The sequence below is a fragment of the Castanea sativa genome, chromosome 11, assembly GCF_040712315.1.
Source record: "Castanea sativa cultivar Marrone di Chiusa Pesio chromosome 11, ASM4071231v1".
In the NCBI taxonomy this organism is placed as follows: domain Eukaryota; kingdom Viridiplantae; phylum Streptophyta; class Magnoliopsida; order Fagales; family Fagaceae; genus Castanea; species Castanea sativa.
The window spans coordinates 53,180,700-53,194,269 of NC_134023.1; the positions used below are offsets into that span (position 1 = coordinate 53,180,700).

Here is a 13,570-nt window from a genome sequence, read left to right on the forward strand (position 1 = left end):
TCATTTGTATCCATATTTTTTCTTATCAATTTTCAACTTTTTTTAATTATTTAATGATCATTCAAACATAACAATTAAAGAATGAGTAATGTTGCATAACATTTTTCACAATATTGACAAGTTTTTATTGTTTTTTATTTAGGTCCACTATTGACATTAATTTATCATCTCTTTTATTTTTTAGGGAAAAAAAAGAGACTCCCTTATGTAGTCATCACCCCACACCCCATGGTACATTGTCACTTGGGCTTTTTTGGTAAGCTCATGGGTACCACCAGTGCATATCAAGGCGTATCACTACTCCCATGGGTACCACTAGTTCACAGCAAGGCGTACGGCTACTTAACCACATTATCATGTTTTCTGCATTTTGAAGTTCGAGTCACTTCATTTATTTATATACAAATAAATGAATAGAATTTTAGAAAGCACAAAGCATATCCAATTTCTAGTGCCCACTTCCTTATTTTGCCTAAGGTAAGCCTAGAATATTACTCAAAAAGAAAAAAAGAAAAAAGATAGGACCAGAATAGAATATTATACAAATGAAAATAAAATGTGTGCCCACTATGACCAAGGCCAACCGTACATGTGTAAAACTCCTTTATTCAACCGAGCCAACTTGTTCAATCAATTACATTCCAGATTCCTTTCATTTCCTATATATACTCTCAATACAGTGGCAAATAAATTATAAGTGTGTATCAATCCTAGTGTCTTTGCACAACTTTTTAGTTTTTATCACTGTGGTTCTTAATTACTTCTTAGTTCTAGACCGATCCAAAACAAAAAGAAAGAGCTAAACCTTCTTAATACATCGGATTTCTAATAAGAACTGAGGTAGTTCAACCAGGACATACGAAGTTCCAAGCTCCTCCAACCAAAGTTCAAAGTTAACTCTGGTAAGTTATAACTTTGTAAGTTGCAAAATTTCTCAGTAGAAAATTTATATAATTAACCAAATAAATTAAAATAACTGTGTTTAATCATCAATTACACCCATGATTGGGAGATGATATTAGGTGTAACGGGGATAAGTGTAACACCTCTCACATGGAATTCGGTGTAATGCCCTTTGGGCCCAAAATTACCAAGAAATCAAGAACCATGCCAATGCTAGTGAATTGCTCCAATTGCCGCACTCCATTGCAGCTCCCTGCAGGTGCCACAGTGATCCGATGTGCACTATGCCAAGCTATCACACACATCGTTATTCCTTGCAATATGCTGCCTACTCCTGCTCCTCCTCCTCTTCCTCCTCCTTTTTCAACTTTGCCCTTATTCAACGTACCTCCTCCTCCATTTCTGTACAACCGCATGCCTCCAGGGCCTCCCCTCAATGCACACGGGAGAAAGAAGGCGGTGATCGTGGGGATATCATATAGGTACTCAAGACACGAGCTCAAAGGTTGCATCAATGACGCTAAATGCATGCGATACCTCTTGATCAATAAGTTTCACTTCCCCCAAGAGTCCATTCTCATGCTCACCGGTATGTACCTATCTTTGTATCTTTGTAGGCATGTGTCTATGTATGCATCTGTGACTCTTAGCAGAATGGTTTGTTTCATCTCTTTCTTATTGTAGTAATTTGTAACATGAGTATGATCATTTTGTATGTATGTATGTATGTATGTTAGTAAGGCCTCATCCTTTAGCTTGCTTTTGCAACCAAAATTTCATGTGTGAGAGTGTGGATATATGTCTAAGCATATGTTAGGTTGATTTGGATTGTACTATGTAAAGCATTATATGTGCTAGTATATTCTCGATTGAGCTTGCCTCTTGTATCTTTCTTGAGCCTTGGTCTTGTACGGAGAAAAGATTTGTGGGATCAGTGCCGGCTCAAGGCCGAGGCAACTTAGGCCTAGGCCTAAGGCCCCACAACCAAAAAAAAAATTCCCCACTAAAAAAAGGTCCTATTTTCATTTGTAAAGACCCAAAATTTTATAAAAATATAACATTTTTTAAATAATTAGTACTTTTTTTTAAAGTGATGTTAAAAATACTACAAATTTTACTATAGGTTTAAATTTAAATTTAACTAACATGTCACCAATCACATAAAAAATTAATTCAAACACAAATAAATTAAGTTGTTGAATTTTATCAATTACAGTCATTATCACATTATATTGTGAACATTTTTAAAACCAATTGTTCATTTCTAACAAGGCTTCCAAAATAGGAGACCAATAGAAATTAAAACCAATTGAAACCCTAAAATGTTTCAAAAAAAATGCTTCAAATGTGATAGAACATCAATGATGACTAATCTCCTCTAATAGTTTGAGATCTTAATTTTTGTAAACTAATATCCTACAAAGCCACGCACCAAATAATATTTATCTATCTCTTTCTCTTAAAAAGAATATATAAATTAAAATTGAGGTTACAACGGTACTTAACTATGCATAGTTATATATCCAAGTTATAGTAAGTTTCTTTTTTAAAAAAATAATATTTTTTCTAGTTCTTTTTGTTTAAATTTATGGTTCAACTATGATATTCAATCCTCTGTATGAAATTAACTTTAGTTTAATTATTATTATTCATAAATTTCTGTATTTACATCAAATTAGTCTTAATTTAATTTGTATTATATATATTTATTTAATTAATGTTTACATATAAAAAGGCCTCATATAAAATTTCTGCCTTAGGCCCCAAATTTTGTTGGGCCGGCCCTATGTGGGATAACTAACCGCATAGTTGATCTAGGATGACAAGTGTGGAAAATAGAAATAAGGAAGAAAAAAAAAAGACAAATTCTTGGTTTTACTACCCAGAATATGTAGGAAACTCTAGACTTCATCACCTAACGGTGTTTGGAGTCACCACACTAAGCTTGAAAAATTATTTTCTATTTAGAAATTTTGAATTCAAATTGCAATGTTCAACTATTCTTGGAGCCTTTTTTTAAATAGGATTTGAGAGCACCTTCTTCTAGGAGCTAGGCTAAAACTTGTCCACATCTCATGTCCAAACAATTATCTCCAGTCATCGTTTTGGCTTGCTATTTCTTTATTTTGAATCCCTAATGATGGTAGGACTCTGTCTTCTAGTCTTGGCCTTGGCTACTGATAAAATGGAAGGTATCTCTTTCTTAAGAAAAAAACGAGACTTTCCTAAGTCCTCTAGGGGAAAACTAGTGCCTGCTTGAAAATATGATAATTGGGTGGCTTTTATGGTCCGTTTGGATTTATGGGAAGGGAGAGGGAGTAAAGTAAAGCAGAGTAGATTTAGTACAAAATTAACTTATTTTTAGCTAACACTACTCTACTCCCCTCCACTCTCTCTCCTTCCCCCCTCCATCCAAATAGGCCATTAGGACCGGATTTGCCAATACAATAAATTTCCGTATATCAAGCCAAAATTAAATTCAAATTTCAAAAGTGAAATTTAAAAAAATAGGAAATTTTTCAAATGAGAAAAAAAAATCTGAAATAATAAATGTTGAAATAATTTTAAATATTCTCCTTCCATCAATTGGCCTACAAATAATTGAAGAAATCTGTGCAAGGCAACAAAGCTAGATCTGTTGATACATACAAATCATCAGTTCATCACCACATGTTGGTCTCACTTGTCATTATTACCAAGGTTGCATATCTGCGATTTTTGGAGGATTCCCATGTCAAGGTGTTACTTTTCAGGTTGATTTGTGCAATGTTTGTTTTTGCATGACTGAGAGGCCTACCAGTAAAAGCAAATACTTTTTTTCTTAAGAAACAATAAAAGCAAATACTTAATTTAGAAAACAGTTTTATTTCAGTTTTTCTAAGCAGGCCCTGCTTTAAAAGAAACAAAGGTTTTTTTAGAACTTTACTAGTTATGGCTGTGGTAATTCTTAAAACATGATAGTGGTAATTCTTACCTGAAATATGAAATGCAGAAGAAGAAATTGATCCATACAGAATTCCAACCAAGTACAACATTAGGATGGCATTAAATTGGCTTGTACAAGGTTGCCAACCTGGAGATTCTCTACTGTTTCACTATTCTGGTCATGGTTCACGACAGAGGAACTCTAGAGGAAATGAAGTCGATGGATACAATGAAACTCTATGTCCTTTGGACTTCGAAACTCAGGGTATGATTGTTGATAATGATATCAATGCAACAATTGTCAGACCTCTTCCTCTTGGTGTTAAGCTTCATGCAATAATAGATGCTGGTCATAGTGGCACGGTACTAGATTTGCCATTCCTTTGCCGGATGAATAGGTTAGTGATATTAAAGGCTTTGATTCTTGCACATTTTTTATTGTACATCGTCTACACACATCACTTATTTCATGTTTTAAATATGAGTATCAGTAATAAAAAGAATATGAACATTGCTCGTTAAAGTATGAATATTATGTGTACGAAATGCATATCAACAATGTAAGAGAAATTTTTCCCTAATATTAAACATGTTTATAGTTATAAATGTACTATTATGGCCACCTCATTCTTAGCAAGTAACACACATCTCACTGGTGGGGCTATGGTGACTTAAGCATGTAACACACGTTTTTTCAGAGTGATTTGTACAATGGGAAAGAGAAAATAATTTGTTTTAATTTGAGGAAAAAATCAGACCAAAAATAGACTTTAATTTTTATAAATTCTGATACGCATTCTTATTAACAATAAGAATGAGTAATTATCCAACATATGTAGATGACTAAGATTACAATTGCTAAAAGCCTAAAAGATAACATCAACTTTGAAGCAAAGCTATCCACATACATGGACACATTACACATAACATATACATATAAAGGTTATGTTTGGTAACAGTTTTTGTTTTCTATTTTCAAAAACTTGTTTTTGAGAATATAAAGAAAAAACAATTTTTTTGTATTTTTGAAATAAAAAACATGTTTGGTTAGTTGAAATTAAAAAGATAGTTTTTTGAAGAAAAAAATAGAAAATACTAAAATATATTGTTATTAAGATTTGAACTCTAATGATAACTCATTAAATGAGTTAAATTCATTAAATTAAATGCGTATTTTTAATGACTTTTGAAAATTAGAAACTGAAAACAGCTTTTTGCATGTTTTCAGTTTCCTTCACAAATTAAGTTTTGAGAATAGTTTTTGTTTTCTGTCCATTTTTGGTTGCCAAACAAGTTTTTTAGTTTCAAAAATGAAAAATTATTTTTGAAAACAGAAAATATGGGGAAAAAACAGTTACCAAACATACCCTAAGTTTTTCTTTGTTATCTAATTATATCATTAGCGCTGAGTCTGTGCTATCTGAATTTTTTTTTTTTTTGTATCATGGATGATTTTTTTTTTTTTTAAGAAACAATAATACTTATTAGAACACACGAACACAAAAAAATCATGGATGTCTATATATAAATGATACATAACACTCATATTTTCATTGAGATTTAGTTTTTCTTTTTTCAACATAATTTATTGTAAAACATTTCCCCAAATTTCTATGTATTTTATAAAGTTTTTCTTATCCACAACTTACGCTTTCTTCTTGGTAATAATAGGGCTGGACAATATATATGGGAGGATCATCGCCCTCGATCAGGTATATGGAAAGGAACAAGTGGTGGAGAAGTTATTTCCTTTAGTAGTTGCGAGGATGATCAGACCTCTGCTGAATCATCTGTAAGTATTTGTAAATCCAAGCAAACATGCACTTTGGAAATGTTTTATAGAACTATACTAGTTATCATAGCTCAAAATGACATGAAGACGATAATAACATACGATATTAATGATTACAAAAATAATTTCACAATTTTATCTGAAATTGCATTTTGAAAACACAATTTTAAAGAGAGTGTGTATTGAATATGCAAATATGCAAAAGCGAGTGTGAAACAAAGATTTTTCCCATAACAATAATAACACCTACACCGGCAACAAGAAGATGTTATATGATGTTTTTATGGAGATTGCAGGCTCTATCAAAGATCACATCAACAGGAGCCATGACTTACTGCTTCATCCAAGCAATTGAGCGTGGGCATGCAACTACATATGGGAGTGTACTCAATTCCATGCGTACTGCCATTCGAGGTACGGGCAGGAATGACCTTGGTGTTGGTGGTGGTGTTGTGACATCTCTCCTGAATATGCTTTTGATAGGGGGAAGTGTTGGTGGTGGGCTAAGACAGGTATTTGCTTCCTATATTGTTACTTAATCTAGGGTGTCATGAAAATTTTTCTATCTATGACATCAATTAAAACTGTCTCAGTTTTATTCTACTTTATACTCTTTTGTTTGTTTCAATGGAAAACATAATTTTCAATGTTTTTTAGTGTTTGATAGTATAAAAAAAATAAGTTAAAAGAAAACTATTTTTGGTCAACAGAAAAAATATAGCTTATTTTAGAAATTGTTTTCCATTAAATTATTTTGAAAAACGGATCTATTTCTCAGCAAGTTAAATAAGGGAAATTAGAAAATTATTTTTAACTTAGTTAAGGTTTATATCAAACATAGGAAAATGAGATAATTTTATAGAAAATAATCTTTAAAAAATGACTCATTTTCTAGAAAATATTATTTTCAAAACAAATAAGCGTTGATTAATCATAATTTATTATATATATATATATATTTATATAGCAAATAATCTCATCTTAAAATGAAAATAAAAAATATTATATATTAGCTATTGCAATTGATAGGTTATGAAGTATAACACAAAAAGTACCACGGACAAGAGACTCTTCTATTCAAGGGATATCTACTACAAATTGATGTGCATGTATAGCATTAGATTTAAAAAATAATAAAAAATTAAATGACCATTTACTCTTTTAAGTCAAAGCTCATCAGATGTGTATAACTAATTATTAATTTCTATGATGTTTGATGTCTTCCTGAATTTATGCGAGCAACGAATTGTTAGTACTTTTGACTCATTTTCCATTGTGTATTATTCGTTTACAGGAGCCACAGCTGACTGCCTGCCAGCCATTTGATGTGTATACAAAACCTTTTTCCTTATGATTTTTAATAGTTTATTTATGGGTTGAAGTATTATATAATGGTATTGACTAGTCAATGACTTGCAATGCACAGTGCATTCAAAATATTTTGTAAGAAATAATATTATGCCTCATGTATAATACTTATTATGTGGTACAACATTTGGGAAATAAACTTCAATTAGATTATATCTTATCAGAAAACAGAGGAAAGTTCTAGAGAATTGGAACTCTATTTCATTGAGAATGAATTGAATGTGTAAACTGATACAATCTGATATGTAATAGAGCAATAAAATAGGTAGAATTTTTCTTAGTGAAAAGTGAGTAGTCAGCCTTGAACTATGTGAATCTGAGAAGAATTAATGCAGTAGAAAACTTGGCAAACCATTGCCTTGAAGCTTGTTTTAGTCCATACAAGGACTTAGTAAGCTTGCATACCAGCCCCCTCTTGCTATGGAAGCCTAGTAGGAGATCCATATAGACCTTTTCTTTCAATTCACCATGAAAGAAAGCATTGTTGACATCAAGTTAACAAAGATACCAGCCTTGCACAACAGCCACTGCAAGAAGACATTTGACAGTAACAAGCTTTGCAACAAGTGAGAAAGTTTCAATATAATCAAGGCCTTCTTTCTGAGTGAAGCCTTTAGCCACCAACCTGACTTTATATCTCTCCACAATACCATTAGATTTGTACTTCACCTTATACACCCACTTATAGCCGATTGTCTTTTTTTGAGGTGGAAGAGCAGTGAGGGTCCAAGTGTAACTAGCTTCAAGGGCAGAAATCTCAACTGCCAAAGTCTCTCTCCACTTGGGATCTTGAACTGCTTGGTGATAGAATTTGGGCTCCTCAATTGAGGAAATGACATTACAGAAGTGCAAGTGTTTTGGAGACAATTTATGGGAAGACAGGTAAGAAGATAAAGGGTAAGCAGTACTAGATGGAACTTGAGACACCTAATTACACTTATAAGCTTGCAAATAAGCAGGCCTGTGAGAAATCCTAGTGGATTTTCTAAGAGGTGGATTGGAAGAAGGAGGAGCATGATGTTCACTATGTACAGGAGGGGACTGATCAAGATGGACAGTGGACTAACCAAGGTGGACATTGGACTGAACAGGAACATCAGAATGGGAAATAGAAGTGGAAGGAGAACCTAAAGGAATAGGTAAAGAACCAATAAGAATAGAAGAAGGGGAAGAAGTGTTTGAACAAGTGTGGGAACCAGGAACATGCTCAACAACAAGAGTGGAGTCTGCAAGTGGAACAGGAATAAAAATTGGACAAAAGGAAGAGTCAAAAACAGGAGCAGGTGAATCAAATAAAGGGAAGGTCAAAGAATGTAAACCAGATAAGGAAGGGGAGAATTTGAAATGCGAAACTACACTATTGGTCCCTGAAGTTTACTTAATGTGCACAATTGGTTCCTTAAGTTTCAACTGAGTACTGTTAGTCCCTTAAGTTTCAAAACTGAGTGCTATTAATCCTTTGTTAACTGTCATTAATATTATTGTCTATGTGGCTAACAGAATAGTGATGTGACATTTTTTAACTGATGTGGTATTTATTTTTATTTTAAAAAAATTAGACATACCATAAACTCATAAAAAAAAATATCTAACCCAGTTCAAGTAACCAAATCAAACCAAAATTCCCAATAAAATTAACGAGACCCCAACACCATCGTCCTCCTCCACACAATGTTGCCTTCCTCTGTTGGCAATAGCATCTTCTTCCCCGAGCCTTAGCAACATCATCCTCCTCCACATCCATTTTGATTCATGGTTGAGCTCACACAACAAAAGAACTAAGGGCAATTGGTCAAAAGACTATAAATTTAATTGACCTTCAACAAGGGAATCTCCATGAATAAACCCTCCATCAACTACCGCCTTATCCAATACAATGAAAGTCTTCTCTACAAAATTCACCTCCAATTATAGTTGGTGCCACAAGAAATCAAAAGCACATATGTACATAGCAAGTACAATCAAAACGGAACAAATCCAACTGAATAATCTACAAGACCCATGTCCAGAACCTTAATCATCAATCGAAAAATTCAACAACAGATTGAGTTGGTGCACAAAAAAATCATATGTTGCACAACCAATATTAAAATCATGGTGCTCTAGAAATTTCCTCATCACCACTCATATCACCGAAAGAGTGCTTCCTATCATGTCCCAATTGCCTAGTGACAACACAAACTAGATGGGTTGGCCAAAGATGAGAGGGGAGGTGCAAAGCAATGGTTGTGCAAAAGTTGCAAGCATGACCATAAATCAAAGTGGTTGTCAAGGATGACAGCGCTGCTGTCGTGTGAAGAAGAACGATGGTCTTGGGCTATCAATCTCTTATGTTAGTTTTAGACTGGTAATTTTTGTTTGATTTGGGTATTAACCCACTTGAACTGGGTCAATTATTTGCTTTTATGAGTTTATGACATGAATATTTTTTAAATAAAAATAAATAGTAAATACCACATCAATTAAAATAATGCCACATCACTATTCCGTTAGCCACATAAGCAATAATACTAACGGAAGTTAATAAAGGATTAACAGTGTTTAGTTTTGAAACTTGAGGGACTAATAGCACTCAATTGAAACTTAAGGGACCAATTGCGCACATCAAGTAAACTTCAAGGACTATCAATGTAGTTTTGCCAATTTGAAAAAGGGAAGATAGACTCATGGAAAACAACATCTCTAGAGACAATGATCTTCTTAGTATGAAGGTTAAGGGCCTTATAACCCTTCATATTAAAAGGGTAGCCTAAAAAGATACATGGTGAAGCTCTAGAATTAAACTTCAACCTGTGAGCAGAATGAGTGGAAACAAAGCACAAGCAACCAAATACTCTAAGATGGGTAAAGGAAGGTTGTTGATGAAATAAATGCTCAAATGGAGATTTGTGACCCAACAAAGGCATAAGCAACCTATTAAGTAGATTAGTAGTTCTTAGAATACAATCACCCCAATATGCTGAGGGCAGATTAGATTGAATCTTAAGAGATCTAGCAACATTCAAAAGATGTTGATGCTTTCTCTCAACCACAAAATTTTGCTGAGGTGTATAAGCACAACTCTTTTGATGCACAATGCCATGATCACTATAAAAGTCTGACAGAGAAAACTCGGGGGCATTATCTGATCTGATTGCCTTAATATCAGTGTTAAATTAAGTCAAAATCCTGTTATAAAAGGATATTAAAAGCTATTTAACATCAAACTTAGTTTTCATGAGATATACCCAAGTAGACCTAGTGGCATCATCAACAATGGTAAGAAAGAACCTAAAAATATCATGAGTACAAACAGAATATGGACCCTAAGCATCCACATGAATGAAAGCAAATGGTTCAGTGCTTATATTACTGTTTGAAGGAAATGACAGCCTTTTTTGCTTAGCCAAAGGACAGATAGTACAAATGTCATTACATTTGGTAGAAAATGAAGGTAATACATCTTGCAAAGATGAAAATTTATTAAAAGAAGGATGTCCTAATCTAAAAGGCCACAAGATGGGCATATATTTATTAGAAATAGATGCAGAAAAAGCTTACTTAAGGATCTTGTTGGTGGAGATGTAATTTGACAGAGAAGGTGGAGTCGTAGAAGTGGTATTCTGCAGCAGATACAGACCATGTTGGACTTCACCCACTCCAATCGTCCTCCAACAAGAAAGGTCCTAAATAAAGCAAAATTGAGACAAAAACACAAGACAAAGAGGCAAGCTTTGAGTGAGTTGACTGACAGACACAAGATCAAAGGAAAAAGAAGGAACACAAAGAACATGTTCAAGAATAAGGGAATTGGATAGTTTGACAGTACCAATGTGTGTGACATGGGCTGATTCACCATTAGGTAATTCAACAACACAATGGGCAGCAGCATTATAAGATTGAAAAAGTGAAAGAGAACAAGCAATATGATCACTTGCACTTGTGTCAATAACCTATGTACCACAACCAAAAGCAGTTCTATTCAGACCCTCCAATTATAGCAAGCAGTTTCTGACATTGCTCCAATGTAAAAGGAAAATGTTGTGGATTAGTAGTGGCAACAGACTCTTGAACAGAATCAAGAGAGGAGACCTAATTTGCCATTCCTTTGGTCTTATATCCGAGAGGATATCCATGGATTTTGTAACATTTCTCCACGGTATGACCAAGCAATCCACAATGGCTACAAGTAGGCCTCTCCTTTCCTTTCTTGAAAGTCTTGGAACCAAAACCAAGATTCATTGTTTTTGCTGTGAGGGTTGTGGATTCAACAAAAAGGCCATTGTTGTTGTGTCCAACTGACCTCTGCCTTTCATCTTGAACCAACAATGAATACACCTTATCAACTGAAGGAATAGGATCCATCAATAGAATTTGGCCTCAAATGTGAGTCAATGAATCATTGAGACCCATTAGAAGCTGCATAATTGCTTCTTTGTGATGAAGATTAGAAATCTTTTCATTCACATGACACACACACTTCTCACAAGAACAAAGAGGAAGTGGTTCATAGTTTTGTATCTCATCCCACAAGATTGAAAGATTGGTAAATAGTCACTCACAGTGAATTCCCCTTGAGAAATACTAGCAAGATCTTTCTACAATTGGTAAACCCTAGGTCTATTGCCTTGAGAGAACATGTTTTGAAGCTTCTTCCAAACTTCCTTGGCAGTTCTGCAATACACCATACTAGTTGCAATCTTAGGGGAAACACAATTGATGATCCAAGAAACCACAATTTCATTGCATCGTGACCAACTTTGAACAAGAAGACGAGCCTTCTCCATGGCAGAAGTCAGAAAAGTAGAGCCATTAATCAACCAAAATTTATTCTTGATCCTAAGAGCTCTCTCCATAGATCGTGCCCATGTAGGGTAGTTTTCTCCTCCAATTAGTGGCTAAGATACGAGAATCGCACCAGGACTCTCGGTGTGGTGAAGGTAAAAGGGATGTGATTCATCAATGGTAATGCTCGTAGATGCTTGATCAAAGGACGCCATTGATGAAGCTTCGAAAAAGAAAACCTAGCTTTTGAAGAGCTTTTGAAGAAGAAACTAAATGAAGAAATAAGCGGAAGTAAAGAAAAAATATTGCTCTGATACCATATCAGAAAACAGAGGAAAGTTCTAGAGAATTGGAACTCTATTTCATTGAGAATGAATTGAATGTGTAAACCGATACAATCTGATATGTATATATATATATATGTATGTATGTATATAGATATATATATATATATATATACACGTCTAAGACTATAACTAACTTTCCCTCTATGAGTAACGAACTAGCAAACTACAAAATTAACAAACTAATACACATGCCTGTCACATGCTACTTTAAATACATATATATAACTAAACTACATGTCGTTTGTATCTGTTATGTATTGTCGATTACAATACAAATTAATTCTTTGGATCTTTTCTTCTGATCTATGCTCTTGAGTCTGCTCTTAGCTCTGCTCTTGTCTCTATCACTTCCTTTAGCATCTTGACACCCCCTTCAAGTGGAAGAGGGGCATGAATATTGACCATATTCAACTTGGATACAAGGAAGGAGAATTGTTGGGCATTCAAGGCTTTGGTCAACAAGTCTGCAATCTATGAATTGGTCCTAACATGTAACATTCTGATGTACCCTTCCAAGATCTTATCTCTGACAAGGTGACAATCAATTTCTCTGGGCTCACAATTAAGGGTGTCCAACCAAATATGGGCTCACAATTAAGGGTGTCCACCCATTAACCCAAAAATCAGCCAACCTAATGCCAATGGCGGTTGGTGGGGGTCTTCACTATCAAGAGGCAATTTCAATTATTGGGGACCCAAAGTCATCAATTCGAGTACAAACTTGACTTGAACTGACCCGTGAATAGCTTACTTGCCGTTACTAAATGGAATCCAAATAAAAACTAACTACTTTTATCGACTCAGTTGAATGGAAAACAAGTATCTCAAAACTACAGTCAAATCATAGGGGTGTAAAAAGGTAATTTAATTATTATTTTTTTATTGTAAATGGGGCACTGCTTCCATTTAGTGGCGTAAAAAGGTGAGGAAAAAACATTTCCTCACAACCAACCATAAATTTCTTGATCGTGCACTCTCTTATTTATTTTCAAAATTTAAAAAGAATATTACAATTTTTTTTTTAAAAAGAAGTGCAAGGTTCATTTATTATAAAATTTCATATTAGAGTTAAAAGTATGTATAAGTACTAAAAATAGCATACAAATTAGTAAATTATTTTTTATTATAAAAATATATTTTATACCGCTTATCTACTAAAAATACTATAACAAAATAATTTTTAAATGTGTGAATAGTGCTGTGAAACTCAAATTTATATTAAAATTTGTGTTTAAATGACTTTTGTGGGTCTATAAACAATGCCGTGGGGTTCACATTTTTTAAGCAAAACGCACAAATGCACAAACTTTCCCAAAAGCTCACATAATAATCAAAGTTATGTTGTTTTTTCAAAAAAAAAAAAAAAAAAAAAAAAAAAGGTATGGTGGTGGTGTGTTGGCCAGTCTGTCCATGGCGGGGCCTACAACAACTCTCATCATCTGTTCTTGCCGCATTACAAAATGAGAGTCCG

General features: G+C 33.9%; 2 protein-coding genes across 2 annotated transcripts; one reads left to right on the forward strand and one right to left on the reverse strand.

Moving 5' to 3' along the window:
* Positions 1-750: 750 nt before the first annotated feature.
* Positions 751-7,098, forward strand: LOC142617823 (metacaspase-1-like). The gene is made up of 6 exons (XM_075790782.1): positions 751-902; positions 1,023-1,492; positions 3,896-4,226; positions 5,500-5,620; positions 5,917-6,132; positions 6,915-7,098. Exons 2-6 carry the CDS (start codon positions 1,054-1,056, stop codon positions 6,972-6,974), a joined length of 1,167 nt encoding a protein of 388 aa, XP_075646897.1. The 5' UTR covers positions 751-902; positions 1,023-1,053; the 3' UTR covers positions 6,975-7,098.
* A 385-nt stretch (positions 7,099-7,483) lies between these two features.
* LOC142616716 (uncharacterized) lies at positions 7,484-11,823 on the reverse strand. Its single transcript, XM_075789509.1, has 8 exons — positions 11,595-11,823; positions 11,069-11,313; positions 10,759-10,920; positions 10,529-10,653; positions 10,216-10,258; positions 9,933-10,125; positions 8,066-8,214; positions 7,484-7,915 (listed from the first exon to the last, which is right to left on the reverse strand). The coding sequence occupies exons 1-8, from the start codon at positions 11,821-11,823 to the stop codon at positions 7,484-7,486; spliced, it is 1,578 nt and encodes a 525-aa protein (XP_075645624.1).
* Positions 11,824-13,570: the final 1,747 nt, after the last annotated feature.